Here is an 18,863-nt window from a genome sequence, read left to right as displayed (position 1 = left end):
TGGCACAAATTTTCATTCTTCTGGTTTGGTTCTTCTGGTTTAGAAGAAGAAGTCACTTCTTTTGTTAGTGACAATTTAACTACTAGATCCTGGATCCACTGAACATTCCTTATTAGAGTTCTAATTGCAATCAAAAAACCTCTGTTCTTCCACAATTGTCCAAAACCACCCCAAAACGATATCTGGAATCTTACAGTAGTTGTTGTTATTCAATTCAATTCAATTCAAATTTATTTGTATAGCGCTTTTAGCAATTGTCATTGTCGCAAAGCAGCTTTTCACAATCTAAAGAATTATTCAAGTTTGTATGAAATGTGAATTTGTATGAATCAAAATGGTCAGTTTGTCCCTGGTGAGCAAGCCGAGGGCGACAGTGGCAAGGAAAAACTCCCTGAAATGGTAATAGGAAGAAACCTTGAGAGGAACCAGACTCAACAGGGAACCCATCCTCATTTGGGTGAAACAGAAAGCAGGAAATGATCTGCATTTATACAGTGTGTTAGGTGGCAACTGTGGTGTTGTTAGTCTGTCAGCTGTTCCCATCAAGTGGACCCACAGCGGACCATCAATCTTATCATAAGCATGCTTCAGGTACGCCTGGTGCATAAGAAATGCCCATATGGATCTTAGTAATCATGGAGCATGAAGCAAGATTTTCAGATCCTACAGAAAAGTTTATGTAGCAAAAATTGTCAAAAAACTCAATGCTGGCCACCGTTCACAAACCGATCATTCATGGAATTTGCAGGACAAACAATTCAGATGTATGGAGGCCCTATTCCACAACCCACAGCACCCAAAAGATTCACTGCCAACTTCTTGGTGCCAGATACCACAGAACATTCCTAGATACCCTGTGGAGCCACATCTTGAGGGGCCAGAGCTGCCCTGTTAGTAAAAGGGGAACCCAAACCCTAATTGGTTTTAATGTTAATGGTTTTAATGATATGGCTGATCAGTGTATATAAAGATTAAAGGAAATAAAGTAGTGATAAAAGGTCATAGAAATAGATTAAATGAATAATTTAAAATAAAGTGATAACAAAGACTGCTGAGTTTCATGGTGAGGCAGAAAATTTGTTCTACCTTCATGTTTTATTATCAGGGATGGCATGACTGATAAATGCCTGGGTGGAGTGTCTGCTCTCTGGGTGTCTAAAGGCAGCATGAAAGACAGGTCTACAATATGAATATCTATGTGTGTGTCCGTATAGTGACCATAACATGACCTATAAAGTGACCTGTACCCCTTCACCTACTAGTGGTTCATTGACTTAATTTTGAAAACATTAAGTTTTGGGCTACATAAGATAGTGGAGTAAATTTTGAAAGAAATCATTTTTTTAAACAGAAGTGCTAAGATTTATCCTCAAATCACCTTAAGAGAACTTTTTACTATACTGAAGAGAACAAATTGCCTCTATATTCCAGCCAAATCTGACATTCCATCTCTGACAAGTGAAAGTCATGCAACTATGCCCGAAGCCTGAATCTGTTTTTAGAACAAAGGCAACAGACCATGAGAAGACCATAAGTTATTGCACAACTATTCAACTATTTACACAACTATTCCAGGTATTTCATATTATGATTCTCTTATATAATAATCACTACATATTATTCAATTATTATTCAGTCACATATCTATCTATCTATCTATCTATCTATCTATCTATCTATCTATCTATCTATCTATCTATCTATTGTTACACATTTGTTTTGTTACTTTCATGATTCCTCAGTCGGCGTGAGTGTTTGTGTGGCATAACTGTGGAGGCGAGCTGGCGGTTGAATAAAGGCTTTTATTTAACCTAAAACACAAACACAAAAGTAAAGCTCTTTCTTTAGAGCATGTATAAAGCTTCAATGCAACAGCTTAACAAAAACACAACCGACATAAACCATAATTATAATAACAAAAGCTAGACACCTGACTGATGTTCAGTCAGGCTATTTATAATTAACTTAATTACTTCCCTCGGTTCAGGTGAATGCCTACGTCACCTGACCGAGGTGTACCATGGGAACTGAAGTTCAACCCAAACAAACTACAAAACATAAACCAACAAAAAACTGTCTTACAAACTTGTTTGTATACTTTGCAATTTTACAATAAAGGTAGGAAATATTACATATATAACATATTTATTTATTTACTTATTTATTTATTATCTTAAAGACCTGCTTTAATAAGGGTGAGTAGATACACTATATCCAGTGTAACTTCTGTCAACTGCTGTGCACATTCATGACACATTTTCACGCATTGCATAAATATTTTAAAAAGCATTTATATTTCTAATTATTCTAAAATTATATTTATTATATTATTATAATCATCAAATAGGCTTCATTAAGTGATAATGTTTTCACGCCTGTTAAATAATACACTGTATTTTCACACCATCTGATACTGTATATTAAATTCAATTATTTTTGAGTAAAAATTTTTTTTGTTCTTTTATTCTGTCTTAAAATGCTTGTGTAACATGGTTAAAAAGAAGATTTAATTTAAAGACTAAAGAATCTTGTGTGAATTTCATAAAATAAAGGTTTTGGTTATATATGTTGGTGTATGAATGCTACCCTCTAATGGCTGTTAATGGTACTGCAGATGTAGTATTTTGTCCCTCTCCTCTTTCCGTACCTCAGTAGATTTGAATGTCATCGCTGTGCAATCTATTCATGATGTTTTCATGCTCAGACTCATTAATGTATTAATTGTGAAAATAATATATTTTATGTAAATCTTTTCGACGTAATTGGCTAAATTTAAATTTGTATATAATGCATGTAACACTTTAGCAAAGTAGTTGAGATCATTATGAATATATTGAAACACGAGTTGTAACAAGTGCATTTCACGTGGTCATCGCGTCTTAAAATTACAGATAATTAATGGTAATATGAGTGGAGTGAAAGTGCAATTTCTGTTTTTCTAGTCATATGTATATCTGCAGTCTATTGCCTCCGAGATTCCGATCTCTTTCCCTGAGGCCGCGGTAGCACAGGTGTTACAATTATTTTATTACCAAAGACATTACGTTACATGTTGCCCTGAAAGGGGACGAGCCTGCGCTCTGAGATGCGCAGCATCTTCCTGCACTGCCAGGTGGCACTCATGTACTCCACAGGGTCCAAAAGGGCACAGTGAAGGACGACATATCAGTGATTTTAAAATCTCATGATGGTGGACGACTACTCAGAGCTAGTTAACTTACTGTACAGACATTAATAAGGAATTAAATGATGAAAAAAAAACATCTAAAGTGTCTTATATGATGGGTCACTTCAAGATGTCTTGGTGTGGATGTCATGTTTTTCTGTCTCTCCTGCTACAGTATAGTTCAGATACTGAAGTTGTCCTCACCTTATGATTGGTACAAGAACCAACTGGTGGACCAGGCAGGTTTTGGCCACCCAGTACAACTTCCGCCTGCGAACACCTGACATTGTTATCACTGTAAGTCCTTAAACGATTTCCATATTAGAGATTTCAGTGGATGAAAACATTAAATATGTTCATCTATTGTTCAGATTTTCTCTATTAGCGTGTGTGTTTTTTATTACAGTATTTGACTTAGATGATCCAGAGTGATTTTTTGTTGTTGTTTTTTTACAAAAAAAAAAACCCTAGAAAAACTATACCAAAGTATACAACAGTATACATGAGTAATCCAAAATCATTTCAGAACTTGCTACTAAGACCGCTCCATGTGTCATTTTTATTCACATTCTGTTCAGATGTTTATTTTGTCGTATAAGCATCCAATTAATTTAACTCATTTCTCAGTATTGTATTATTTAATTTTACTCTTGTGAATTGCAATAAAATAATCTTAAAATTATTGATGTCATTTATTATATTGGGGAAGAAACTTCAGAGTTTATTATATTTTATTATTGATATTTTTTAGACCTTATTTTAATATCTGCTTGTAGCCATGAGAAACATTAAGGCTGAGCACATATTTACATGGCTAATAAATAAGAAATAAGTGGTATAACTAAATAATACACAAGTAATACATAAATTATATAAATAAAGGAACTATCACAACTCTGGTGTTTCTTGTGAAATTTGGTGATGTTAAGCATCACACCACTTATCCACCTGTTTGGCTTTGATTCAAATTAACCACAAAAACAAAAAACACTGAGTATCATTGCCAACATGCTCCAGTCACATCATGCAAAGACTTGTCCGACTCTTTAGCAAGCCGAATCTTTTGTGTAAGCCAAATTCATCATTTAGCATTTATTTAAGTGTCAGTAAGGTAATATTTTTTACGATGTAAAATAGTAATCGTAGAATTATTAATTAACTCATTTTATAACCCGGAGGCAGTTTCTGTGTAAGAGTTACTGTGCAATTAGGGAACACATGCTTAGCCAAACCACCTACATTTAGCTTTGCCTGATGACTTGTGATTGTTGTCTAAATTATTACCAACATGTTCCACCCATGCCAACAAAAGGCTTGTCCACAGACAGTTTTAGGATACATTTCCTAGTGAGAATTACTATGTAAATTACGATGTAATACTATTGGCACTGATGGTGAGGTCATTCTATTATACATAGTAATGAGTAGTCAGCATTCAGTAATCAGTAATTATAAATTTCATTTCAATTGAAGATTACTTTTGGCTCTCGGTATCGCCCCAGGTATTAAAACGTATTTGTCTGTGCGTTCCTCTGGAGGGCGCTATGTGGACATTTTGTGTTTAGGTCTTTGGACTTGAGGACTTCTTAGTGCTTTTGGTTTTCTTATGTTCTGTTCGTAGGTGCTTTCAGTTCTGTTTAACTTTTTATGCTTTGTTTCTGTGTATTCTTTGTTTGGTTCTGTCATTAACTTTTAATAAAGTCATACATCACAACAAAATGTTTTTTTGGGATCTTCTTGGATCTGGCACCTACTGCAGTGTTTACACGGCACAAGTCACATGATTTCACACTCTAGTTTTACAGCTGTGGAATGTGACTAACAATAGCTTTAACAGTCCCACATTTCTAGGTTCATTCTAAATCGTGTGGAAGACTCACCCCCCCACCCAGACTTACACCCACTGGCTTAGTTTTATCATCCTGCAATTTTCTGGGGTAGAGTGTATATTGGTTTAATGCTTCACAAAGTTGCCAAGCCCACTTTCAAGCTGCACAGTCTCATGCAGGGTTAGATGCTTTATGCAGTTATTATATATTTTCATGCTCATCAATACATTTTCTCAAAAAAATAATAATTTGCATATAAAATTATATATATATTTTTTTATCAATTTTTAAATATCAGTTTAGAGTTTGGAGACTTTCAGGCTGATCACTCTTTTACACTGTTTAGAAATCTGAAGTAGTTGGGGGGGAAAATAGAAATACTTTCATTGCTTAGGAGGTTTATTGTGCAATTTACAGTAGTAATAAATGGCAAGCCAAACCCATTACATGCCCAAAAGTGAAAGTGGTGACGCATGATGCTGCGCCAAAGGATACATGGATTAGGTTTCCAAAACATTCTAAGAATCATGAAATAAATCTTTGCTTGTTGAGGTTTTGTCAAAACTTCCAACATAACAATATCGAGTACTGTGAAGCATCAAATGTGTCAGCCAAAGAAATGATGTTTTAACCTAAATTAAAGTGGTAATTACATTTATAGCACTTTTTCAAAGCATTACACATGGACTACTGTTATTGTCTCAAAACTCAACTGTAAGTGAAAATGCTAATAATGTGCAATACAATAATACAAATGATAATAAAACAGTAGTATCCTTCACCAGTGCACCAAATTTGCCACTTTAATGCCATTTTAAAACATTTTAAAAATTTTATATATATATTCCCCCCCCCATATTCTTATATTTCTATATTTTGTAATATTTTTATTATGCCCTTATTTGTACAGTTTGTTTATTTTATTAGTTTCATTTATTTTCTTTTGTATTTAATTTCTTTTTATTAATATTTATTTCTTATATATAGTTTTTATTTTCTTTTTAAGGTCACCGGCGGTGGTACAAGCATTTCACTGCATATCGTACTGTGTATGACTGTGTATGTGACAAATAAAATTTTAATTTAAATTTGAACTTCCTTGAAAGATTACCCACCAGCTTTGACATGAGCTTTTAGTAAATTCAGCAGTGCATTATATAGTATTTATGTTCCCTTTAAACTAAGTTTATAGCAGTTGGTTGTTACAAAACCTGAGCTTAGGAAAAGCAAGTAATTTCATCATGTTTAGTCATTATTATTATTATTATTATTATTATTATTATTATATGCATTAATAAAAAGAAGGAGAAAAGCAAATGTTGGGAAAAATAATGCATGAAACATTTCTAGAATTATGAAATTTGTGTAATTGACTGTATGATAAAAAAAAGGACCTTTTAGTTTTTTACATGGAATTACACATGTGGAACAATAAGATTTAAATCTAAAGATATTTACCAAAAATAAAAGAATGTTATTTTTGGTATTTTGGTAAGTGGTTCATATATTGTAAGGATGTCTGCCAATTGCTTTAAATGTAAATAAAAACATGACACCTAAGAAAATACAGTAAGTATGAAACTATAGACTCAACAATTAAAGGATTTTGTTAATAGATACTTTCTATTATGTGGCCAAACAGATAAGAAGGGTGTAGCATGATAAGTAAAGCACACCAGCACATTAATAATTCCTTAGGAAATGTAAGCCATATAAATCTGAGCTTTTTCAAGTATACAGTAATACCCCATCTGCCCCCCCCCCCCCCTCTGGCATAGCATTAGCTTTTTTTATTTTTACTTTTCTTTTGGGGTTTTTTCGCATTCGAGTATGCATTCTTTAAACTTTTTACTTCTCCTTGATGAGGATTTCGGCCACACCATAAACGTGTGTGAGCTGCTGGCAGTCCAGAGAGGCTAGAAGCTTCTGTGGACCAGCTAAAGTGGGAGTGAACTTCTCGTTCAGGGTGACGGTCGTCAGACTGGCCACATCACTGCAATGGAAGAAAAAATTGCATCAATGTCAAAGGAATATCTTCGCAATTTCATTTGGAAATGAACTGAATAATTTTAAATGATTCTTTTGTTATTTCTTTGACAGTCAGAAAGCTGTCAAAGAACAGAAGAAAAGAAACAGGCCATTAAAAATAAAGTTAAACCTTGGATTGCGAGCATAATTCATTCGCGTAAGCATGCTTGTATATCAAAACACTCCTATATAAAAGCAAATTTCCCCTATAAGAAATAATGTAAACTCAGATTATTTATTCCACAAGCCAAAACCTGCACATTACCTTTGAAAATAATAGTTGCTTTAGTGATTAAGACCACAGGAGGAGGAGGTGGGCTACTGTGTAGGATGACTTTCACACACACACACAGTAAAATATGCGTGCTGTACGATACTACTCATACAACACTCGTATTTCAAGGCTTTGCTTGTTTAATAAGTTTAAAATTTATTTAAACATTTTGCTCGACTTGCAAAACGCTCGCAGACCAAGTTTACATTTACATTTAGTCACTTGGCCGACGCTCTTAGCCAGAGTGACTTATAAAAAGTGTTTTGAAGTTTCAATCATTGGATAGATACTTGCACTAGGTTACTAGGTTACTAATTAAGTGCCATCAGTCAAAGACAGGTTACTTGCAATCCAAGGTTTTACTGTACTTACCCGTAGCAAACGTCCTTTGCCTTCATCAAGCCCAAGCCCTCTATGTGGAACTTAACATTCTTCAGTACACATGGCAGTGGATTCTTAAAGGTGATATTAGCCGCCATCTCTTTCCCCAGCACAGCGTCTCCTACAGGCTGTAAATCAGAATCACAATTAAAACATCTCTTGTAAATCAGCAGGAATACCAAAGTCAATTCAAACATCTGAAATGCAAATTAAAATAGTGTCACATTGGAAAACAAGAAAAAAACAAAATTAAGTTAGAAATTTCTTTGGTTTGAACCAATGCAAGGCAGCGGAGCTCATTGGTTAAGGCCTGGGACTACTTATCAGAAGGTCCCAGGTTTAAACCCCACCATGACCAATTTGGCACTGTTGGATGTATAACAAGATAAACATAAGTTGTGCTGGTTTAGGGTCATAATAAAGTGCTGTTAAAATCACTCAGTAATACTCCTAAAGTATGCATCACTGTGCCTCACAAGCAATATATACAAAATGCTGTTTAGAATTTCAGAAGTCTGTAATTAGTAAACACAAAATGGGAGTCACTTGAGAACTTACGATGATAGTAATGTCAGGCGAGTGCAGGTGGAAGTTGAACCGAGTTGCCAAAACCTGTTGAGTCTCACGGACTCGTCCAGTCATGGTGAGCAGCATTGCTGCATGGTCCACAAGCAGGTCCTTGTATTTGGCATATGGAATGGTCCAATCTAGTGTCTTGACTATAAAAGTATGAAGAGAGAGAGAGAGACTTTGCTTAAAAAGGATATAGTTACAGATTACAGTTACGGACCAAGAACACAACATATCGGTCTGTTGTGGCAGTGCTGAGAATGCCAGCTTCTGTAACAAAGACAGAGGCAAAGTGCAAAGCAAGCAAACCTAAACAGTTTCCCACCTTCGGTAGGTTTGAGCTTCACCGCTATTTCCTCCTCCTTCACCTTGCCCTTTATTACTCCAGTATAGTACATGACTGCCACATGGCAGAACAAGCTGCCACTGCGATTCTCAGAGCTGCTGTTCTTCACCGTGAAGGCCAGACAAGCATCTTGACCTATGAAAGGCTCCTCCCCTTTAATGGAAACCTCTAATGTGACATCATTGATCACAGCAGAGGGGTAGACGTTAGGCTTGGAGCCATAGTGGGAAGCCGTTTCAAGGGCAATTCGCACTCTTTCAGACCCTAATGATAAAAAAACAGAAGGATGAGACAAAAAAAAGTTAACTTCAAAATTAACCCACAGATGGAAACATTGAAAGCATTGAGTGTTTTCACCTTCTGGGTATTTGTAGAGGTGTGTGATGTCCTCTCTTTTGTCACAGCCAACTGCCTTGGTGCTAATGCAGTGCCCCACTACATTCTTATCGATGCCTATCTGACTGAAGTTGCCACCAGGTTGTTTTTGCCAGTAGATCCTGTCACTGTTCACCTACAGTACAAACGCACTAAATGCAGTCATTTTGATGTGTGGGTTGTGATGATATATAGCACAACAGCATGACCTTGAGTAAACACTATTTATTATCAACAGATTATTATCTGTTTCCTTATTTAACCAGTTATTTTTCTACGCCAACACATATCCTTCTGAAACTGGTGAAACTAACTATTTACAATTGGTGGAGCTGCTAACTGACCGTTAGCGACTGTGAATAAAATTTGGAATCCTTTCCGATAATATGTAGCCAAAAGTTAAGAAAAACAAACTGTGCAGGTGGTGGAAAATTTTGTACTGATTTTGCTTTAGAATATCAGCTGCATTAAATTTTGGATTCTGGGATTAAATCCCAAATAGCTTTAAATGAAAAGCTTTTGTACAATCCTATGTCCCACACATCAAGTAGTCCCCTAGATTAGAAGTTAGGGAGGGATCGAGGATTTAGCCCAGCATTACAAGTTCGTTACAGTTACAAACTTAGATTGCGGGCATAATTCATTCCAGAAGCGTGCTGGTATATTAAAACACTCGTATATCAAAGTAAATTACCCACATAAGGAATAATGGAAACTCTGATGATTCGTTCTATGACCCAAAAATATTAATATAAAAATAATTAATACAAAATATAAAGTAAAAAAAAATTATTGACATTTAGAACTCTTGTCTTACAAAGTAGCTCAAATAAGAGAGAAGGGTGGGGCTACTGTTTAGAATGACTTTCACAAACACACACTAACAGAAACACTGCTTTGTCGGGAAACTTCTTTAACAAGTAACCTCTGTAATGACCCTTGCTTTTGGTTTACGTGCGGACACACACACGCAGGGTAACAATGTTATAATAAACAGTACACGCACGGATGTTGAATATATGAGTGATGCACGCGCATTGAGACCGATCGTCCAAGACGATTACCCATAATCCCATAGTGCGCGAGAGAGAAGAACCATTGGCTCGTAGCAGGGGAGACGATTACCCACAATTCTGCAACGCAAGAGAGAGAAAAATTGTTGGCTCAATTGTAATCACGTGACACTCGGCATCAAAACAAGAAGCGCATGCGTAATACATGATACTCGGCACTCGTAAACCAAGACTTGTTCATTTTTCAAGTCAAAACTTATTAAAAATTTTTTGTCGTCTTGCAGAACACTCGCAAACCGCACTACTCACAATCTGAGGTTCCACTGTACTTAGTTAGAACTAAATGTTGTATAATAAATGATATTTAAATATATCGGTAAGCAGCAATGGTGTTATTGTTTTTGACTCATGTGGAAATAATTTTTTCTAAAAGAGTTCCAAGGCACTTTAAGGCCTTGTTCACACGGGTGTTAAAATCAAGCGTTTTTCTTGCGTTCATAGCGTCCGGTTAGCGCGGATCAAGCGGCGAGTGTTTTCTACACCAAGAAGTCAATGAGAGTGTTCACACCGGCTTTGGTGACGTGCGTTTGTCCGGCTGCGCATTTATACGGCATTAAAAAAACGTTGCATGCAGCTTTTTCTTGCCGTTCAAAACCCAACGAATGCAAGGAAAACGCTTCTAGTTAGTTTTCTTCGCGTTCATTTTACGCTTCGGAGGACCGGATATATCCCATGATCCTACATGCTATACATAGGGAAATGCGGAAAACGGCAAAATAAAAAAAAATTATTGTTGAAAAAATTACGCGGAAATGTTCGCATTTCTTCATAAACCACAAAAAAAACTTCCTTTAATCCGAACCCATTAGCGGCAGGCTTTCATATCCAGTTCCAGACACTGCCCCCACAGGTTAACACACAAACTACAATTTGGGCTGCAGGCTGAATGCCGGTGTAGAAGTCAATCAAGCGGCACTACAAACGCAACATAAACGTCTAGAATGTTCAGAGCAAGTTCGTTTATCCAAAAACTTAACGCACGTGTGAACAAGGCCTAAGTGTGTGGTATGTTTTAGATAATAAGACAATAATTATGAGTAATTTAAAGTCTGTACCACTGACCACTTCTCTTTAATGCATACTAAGTAAATGGTTCTTGGTAGTTTTTTTTTTTTCAAGCTAAAGCTTGATGAAAATCAATTTAAAATTAAAATATAAAAGACATGCCCTTACCTCGGGAAAGACAAAGTGTGTATCGAATCTGGTATAAACCAGTCCATCAAGGACAGCCGCCACAGGTGTAGGGCCACAGCGGAACATACCCTGACTCGTCTCTTGAGGGGTTGCATCCACCACCTGCCAACCACCCATGCCAACTGGTAAGTCAGGCCGTGCCATCCAGCATTCGTTCCACACATGAAAGTTCCTGCACATAGAGACTTAGAGATAAACAAACAGCTAGTCCCATACTGGCCAGGCTTTTATGTTCATTTTTCAGTTCAACCTCAGAGTGCTAGCTAGAGCTAGCTTGCTTTATGTCTGTCACCATGGCTAAATAAAAAAAAAATGATGGATAGTCCGAGGTTTGGCTGAAATTGGGAAAATGGATTTAAAAAAATACTACATCATGACAGCTTTATGGAACTATAAGATTTTTGAACAAAAATTTCCATAGGGTAAAAACAGTCAGTCTGCTTATTCAAGCTTCTCGACCAGGACAGAATTTTATATAGATTTTAATTGAGTTTTTCACTTTTGGGGAAAGCATTAAAATGCTAGAACTTTACTTGATGTTAAGAAACATGGAAAAAAGATCCATACTGCAGTTCAAGAAAAAATATAGTTTTCAGAACCAGATTTAGTTGAAAAATGTCTAAATTTTATCATGTAAAGGGTTTAAATGTCACCACAAACAGTACAGAAAATCTTGCAAGATTATGTAGATATAATTTCTTCATCTCTTTTTGCTTTCAAGTTAAAATACACTTGTAGGAAATGTAGGACAAGAGAATGGTGTGCTTGTACCAAACTGAGTCATTGTTGAGGTTCCTAATCGGCCTCATCTTCTCATCAACATACACATCGATTGTCATGGAAACGTCTGTGTCGTGGGCAGAGTCAAAGTTTGTGACACTGCGAGTGGGAATCCCCAAACACCTGAGAACTGGGATAGGGGTGCAGAGAGAGTGGACAGAGAGAAGGCGAGTGTAAAAATAAAAATAAAAAATTAGAGTAAGAGGTCGTAGGTAAGAGTTCCTACAAAACTGCTAAATGAATCTAGTAACTAATGCTACAGAACAACTTAGAAAAAAGAACAAGATCTCACTTGTGGTGGTGACTCCTGCAAACACCCAGCACTGGCCATATTTAACAGGTTTTCCTCCACTTGTGTGGTACTGCCTGAGAATTTCCACACTGCCATGCCACAGCGTTGGAGCAGTCCCATTCTCGTAGACTGTTGACCAATTCCCCACCAACACACCTTGATCATCAGGAGCGTTAACCTGGCACCAAGAAAGCAGATGCACTGGTTAAAAATTTTTTTTCTAATATAATTTAGAAAATATAAGTGTGTATGCAATAGTTAAATAATATTGCTTATACAACAGCTAGTGGTCATAATAGCTAGATAATAGATCGTTTATTTGATGGCAAAAATTTAAAATTTAAGGTTAGACAAGATTTCTACCATAAGGTTGAATCCCAACCCCTGAAAAAGGGCACTCCATGGTTTATTTTTTTCAACGTTTGACTACATAGTACCACTAAGAATTTAAAACTATTTTCACCCCATTACACTAACTTTCAGTTACTATCGGTCGGTCACCATCTCCGCAAGTCACAGTTTGGGCAGAGCAAAATAACTGTTTAAATAAAGGAACAAATGATAATATTTTGCTTATAAATGGTGTTTGTAAAGCTATTGCACAAAAAATATCACACTCAATATCATGCTGTTGTATATCATCATGGCTGCAATATTTTCAGTACACTTGCTGCATCACTGTCGTGCTGATGTTCAGCACAACAGCACTCCTTCTCGTGTGACAATGAATGGTGCCCTAATTTTTAGCTCATTTGTCTGTTTTACTTTTGTGGCTGTAAAAGGCACTCACCATGGCTGAAACAAGTCTGCTAATAGTAGCAGGATCTCCCCAACCTGAAGCAAGTGCTTGACTCTTCTCCAATATGAAGAGACATGCTGCGAGAACCCCATCAGCAAACTGCACATAGGACGACAGTCCGATTGAGACAGATTGAGAGATCTTTGAATATACTTAAACATATTTTTTGCAGCGGAATACGACAATAACATTAACATTGTACATAAACACTGCTTAAAAAGGTAAAACCTAGCAAGGTTCATAGACCTGTCCAAAGATCCAAGGCCTGGAACCAATCTGATTCTTTGTTCCACAATAAAGTGTTCCATATTCATTTAGGACATACTCCATCCTCTGCTCTTCATTATCCAGAAACACTGTGTCATCTGAAATGGACAGGCAGGAAGAAATAGTGTTGCAGCACTGGAATTGTGGCATTCAGACCAAATTCACAATTTACATTATACATTTGTCCTTCACACTTACCTTTACACCATGGGTTAAACAACAAGTAGATATCGTTTTCAGACTTGCAACTAAAAGTGGTGCTCCCTTCTGGGGTCCATGTTATCACACTAAGCTTATAGCGACCAATGGGAGCAGTCGGTGGGGTGTTGACGCAAAGATTTATACTTTTACCCTTTTGGTTGATAATTTTGGCCTCCCAGAAATTGTTCCGCAACTTCTCAACCAGAGAAACAGTCACTAAGGTGCCTTTTGATATTGATGGCTTAGGGCCTGTAAAACAAAGACAGAAATTATGGTAATCATCAAAGTGTAATATTGTATGTATTAGACAATATTGTCATGCTGACTGAGGAAGCCACTGCGTGAACTTTCCAAAGAGACACTTGTTTGGCCAATGGAACTATTTCTTGACAAAATCATGATTGCACAATATCATCTCTGGATTGAAATCAGGCATAATGGCAACACAGCGGTGGTGGGGCTCAAACCCTCTAGCCACCACTACCCCTAAACCTAAACATATAAAGGGATACTTCAAAATAGACATGACTGTTGACTAATATACTGTACTTTACCTAGATCAAGTTGAAGGTGTAGTTTGTCAGATTTAGGGTCAAACCCTCGTGAGAACTCTAACCTAATTTGAAAGCCCTGCCCTCGACGGATGATAAGGTTATTGCTTTGGTAACGGTCCGTGTGATGCTCCCGGCGGTTTTGGCCAGTTTTGGACTTGAGGAGGTCTATAGAGCCCACTGATAACTGACCAACTGATGGGGCAGGGACTGAAAGTGAGATAAAGAGAGTGAGTTATTTAATACATTTAAATAAAACTAAACCAATTATACAAATTATCTCTGAGTTCTTAGCAGCTTACTGTTACTCCCAGGAGGAAAGACAATGGCATTGCCCCTGGTGTCCGGGAGGCAAAGTAAATGATATGGGTTAGAAGAAAACTCATACTTTTAGATTAAAAACAGGAATTTTACTGCACATTATTAATTAGTTTATTTTCATCATGAATTAGTTTATTATCATCATGAATAAGCATTAAGCATAAAGTTTCTTACCCATGTGAAAGTGGGAGAGTAGTGCGGCCAGTCATGGGGTTAACACTGCTGGTTCCTAAAGACATTCTAAGGGAAATATAAAATAAAACAATCAAGTGTTTGGGTGGAAAGGCCAAAGTAAATTTCTCATGGGATTATCAATAAGGACCTAAAATAAAAATGTGTAGCAGAATAAAATCAAGGCATTACGAGAAATTCAAGGAAATTAAGGCATTGGACTAGTGAGTCCCAGGTCCAAACGCCTCCTACCACCACCAAATTGAATCTATTCAGCCCTTAAGCAAAGGGTGAATCAACTGCTCAGATGTACAGTATAAAGAGATAAAAATGCAAGTCACCCCTGATAAGGGTGTCTGCCATAATGTAAATGTAGCCCTGGTACTAAAGCTCAGAACCATCTGATCCTTTGCACACTCCTACATCTCTAAACTACCATTTGAACTACTACTGATTTTGAAGTAATACAAGGCTATTTAAAATAATATAATGTATATATATATATATATATATATATATATATATATACACACTCAACAAAAATATAACGCAACACCTTTGTTTCTGCTCCGATTTTTCATGAGATGGACTTAAAGATCTAAAATTCATTCCAGATACACAATATTACCATTTGTCTTAAACATTGTTCACAAATCAGTCCAAATGTGTAATAGTGAGCACTTCTGCTTTGCTGAGATAATCCATCCCACCTCACAGGTGTGCCACATCAAGATGCTGATCTGACATCATGAGTAGTGCACAGGTGTACCTTATACTGCCCACAATAAAAGGCCACCCTGGAATGTGCATTTTTTTTGCTTTATTGGGGGTCTGGGGACTCAGAACCGGTCAGTGCAACACATCTTCTTCGCATAGAGTTTATCAGATTGTCAATTGTGGCCTGTGGAATGTTGGTCCACTCCTCTTCAATGGCTGTGCGAAGTTGTTGGATATTAGTGGGAACTGGTACATGCTGTCGTATACGCCGGTCAAGCACATCCCAAACATGCTCAACGGGTGACATGTCCGGTGAGTATGCTGGCCATGCAAGAACTGGGACATTTTCAGCTTCCAAGAACTGTGTACAGATCCTTGCAACATCGGGCCGTGCATTATCTTGCTTAAACATGAGGTGATGTTCATGGATGTATGGCACAACAATGGGCCTCAGGATCTCATCACGGTATCCCTGTGCATTCAAAATGCCATCAATAAAATGTACCTGTCCATAACAGATGCCTGCCCATACCATAACCCCATCACCACCATGGGCCACTCGATCCACAACATTGACATCAGCAAAGCGCTCACCCACACAACGCCACACACGCTGTCTGCCATCTGCCCTGAACAATGTAAACCGAGATTCAGAGAACACCTCTCCAACGTGCCAGACGCCATCGAATGTGAGCATTTGCCCACTCAAGTCTGTTACGGCGACGAGCTGGAGTCAGGGCAAGACCCCGATGAGGATGACAAGCATGCAGTTAAGCTTCCCTGAGACGGTTTCTGACAGTTTGGTTATGCATACCAATTGTTTTAGCAGCTCTCTGAGTGGCTGGTCTTAGACGATCTTGGAGGTGAACCTGCTGGATGTGGAGGTCCTGGGCTGGTGTGGTTACACGTGGTCTGCGGTTGTGAGGCCGGTTGGATGTACTGCCATATTCTCTGAATCACCTTTGGAGACGGCTTATGGTGGAGAAATGAACATTCAATGCACGAGCAACAGATCTGGTTGACATTCCTGCTGTCAGCATGCCAATTGCACGCTCCCTCAATGCTTGTGGCATCTGTGGCATTTTGCTGTGAGACAAAACTGCACATTCCAGGGTGGTCTTTTATTGTGGGCAGTATAAGGTACACCTGTGCACTACTCATGATGTCAGATCAGCATCTTGATGTGGCACACCTGTGAGGTGGGATGGATTATCTCAGCAAAGCAGAAGTGCTCACTATTACACATTTAGACTGATTTGTGAACAATGTTTGGGAGAAATGGTAATATTGTGTATCTGGAATGAATTTTAGATCTTTAAGTCCATCTCATGAAAAATCGGAGCAGAAACAAAGGTGTTGCGTTTATATTTTTGTTGAGTGTATATATATATATATATAATATATATAAAAAGTGGACCACTCTGCAAGGGGGACCTGGACAAAATGTTGGCAATCCTAAACTGATAAGAGACATTATAAGTAATTTATAAACATAACCGAATTACAGGTTTTTTTTTTACCAAACAAGTTATACAAGTAAGACGCAAAAAGGGGTGTAGGCAGAAAAGGGTTTGGCACAACACTTAAAACAAAACGTCAAGTTAAAATAATAATGAATTACTAGGACGTACAGCAGAAAAATTAATCATCATGAGTTTTATTGTTTACAAAGGATTTAAACGTAGACAATAATAGCTATTCAAAGTGCTAAAGAAAATCAATGGTGAAAAAAATTCTTGCTGAGATGGTATGAGGAAGAAACCTTGAGAAAACTTCTTTTCTCTCCTGGGTAATGCTTCATGTTTATTAAGAGGCTCTGTATAATTTCGTACAACTGCAGATTTTACTTTTAGATATTATAGTCCATTTCTATTGTCACTGTGATGAAAACCCAACTCTTTTAAATCACTCCAGAAAAAAAATTAACTGTATTAAAAATTAATTCTCTCCATATAATGTATACATTTATACATTGTGTACATTTTACATTATAAATGTTTATATTTATATTTAAATTTTTATTTTATTATAACTGTGTATTTGTAGATATTATATATTATACATTCTTTTTATAGTGCAATTTGCCTCTTCTTACTCTATTTTATCTTTCTTTTTTAAGGTCACAAACAGTCATATAAGCATTTCACTGCATTTCATACTGTGTGTGTTTGTGTATGTGACAAATAAAATTAGACTTTGAGTAAGTATGATCTATAAACTATACCTATATAATAAACATTATATACCAGAATTTCACCTAATAATGTTTTTTCAACCATCAGTTCATAATCTCTTACCTGACTCTATTTTTCTCGTCAGACGGTATGTCAGAGTATGTTGGCCCAGTGTACAGTATCTTTCACCAATTGCTTTCGTTCTCACTGCCACTTCTTTATATACATCTTCACTACATGGGAGGAGATCTCGACCCCCTAGTGTTAAGTATTCAAGTTACACCCTTTGTGTGCACTAACTTTAATAAATGTAAATTATAATTTGTTTGCTTTGTAGATATTTTATATATACTTAGTAATAAAAAATAGTAATATTAAATAATAATTAAATTTAACAATCTTAATGGGTCCCCTAACTTAAGTAACTAAAGTAAATCAGCTTAAAGTGTCCACCTGACTTTGATATGTTTGTTCATATTTTCTGCCTGTTACCATTACAGTATACAATATGCAATAATCTGCCTTAGGGTGGTAACCAATCAGTATTATACACTTTAGTTTTAAGCTTTTTTTTTTTTTTGTAAATAAATTAGTGAATATTTGACACTCTTGTCCATGTGTGTGTTTCTTTTCCTCCTGGTTGGCAAGCATGTCAGAGCCTATTGCATAGTAATAGAAGCAGTTCCTGTCTGAAATTTGAATTCTAACAATTAATGGCTTAGTCTCCACTTGGAGGAAGGTAAGTGCATTATTTGCTTTTGATTGAAGTTTTGATCGATTATATTGTAAAGAGGCATTCTTCTATTTAAGCAGCACTAATTATTTTCTTTTTCTTTTTTTTTTAAAAAAAATAGCATATATCCTCTTGGGAAGAGGTTTTTTTTTGGTGTGTCTGTAATAACATACATGAATATTTATATGATTTATTTGGACAACACCCCTAGGTGTAGCAGTTGTATTTACTAATACTACTTACAGATGTGTTTCTAAACATGAGTAAGATTTTAGTCACTGTCTGTTTTGCTCATTCCTGTACTTGTACTTTCACCACTTAGCATTAATTACACCACTTAATGAATTAAAATTGTACATGTCATTTATTAACAGACTCGACAGAAGTGACATGATTTCTAGTGTTTAAATCTCCATGAGAAGGAACGCTGACCAGAATCAGATGCAGAACAGTCTCACGCTCTGAGATGACTGTGAAAACTGTAAGGCCTGTTAAAAACCAAATCAGTTTTAAAATGTCCATACAGAGGATACAAAGTGTTTATTTCCAAAGTAGTCATAACCCAAAGTATTAATTCTGCCTTTTATGTTTTTCCTAAATGAAAAAATGAATATAATGCAG

The 18,863-nt window shown here is 36.6% G+C and overlaps 1 protein-coding gene across 1 annotated transcript; it reads right to left on the bottom strand.

The window, feature by feature from the left end:
- Positions 1-6,770: 6,770 nt before the first annotated feature.
- Positions 6,771-17,662, bottom strand: LOC128510140 (protein-glutamine gamma-glutamyltransferase K-like). The gene is made up of 15 exons (XM_053482181.1): positions 17,633-17,662; positions 14,622-14,687; positions 14,429-14,463; positions 14,130-14,336; positions 13,573-13,824; positions 13,354-13,472; positions 13,099-13,206; positions 12,309-12,486; positions 12,008-12,146; positions 11,216-11,408; positions 8,952-9,105; positions 8,574-8,858; positions 8,237-8,397; positions 7,670-7,806; positions 6,771-6,988 (listed from the first exon to the last, which is right to left on the bottom strand). The coding sequence occupies exons 2-15, from the start codon at positions 14,684-14,686 to the stop codon at positions 6,844-6,846; spliced, it is 2,178 nt and encodes a 725-aa protein (XP_053338156.1). The 5' UTR covers position 14,687; positions 17,633-17,662; the 3' UTR covers positions 6,771-6,843.
- Between the last annotated feature and the right edge of the window lie 1,201 nt (positions 17,663-18,863).

The sequence above is a fragment of the Clarias gariepinus genome, chromosome 22 (assembly GCF_024256425.1).
Source record: "Clarias gariepinus isolate MV-2021 ecotype Netherlands chromosome 22, CGAR_prim_01v2, whole genome shotgun sequence".
Lineage (NCBI taxonomy): Eukaryota > Metazoa > Chordata > Actinopteri > Siluriformes > Clariidae > Clarias > Clarias gariepinus.
This window is presented reverse-complemented; position numbering and strand designations above follow the sequence as displayed.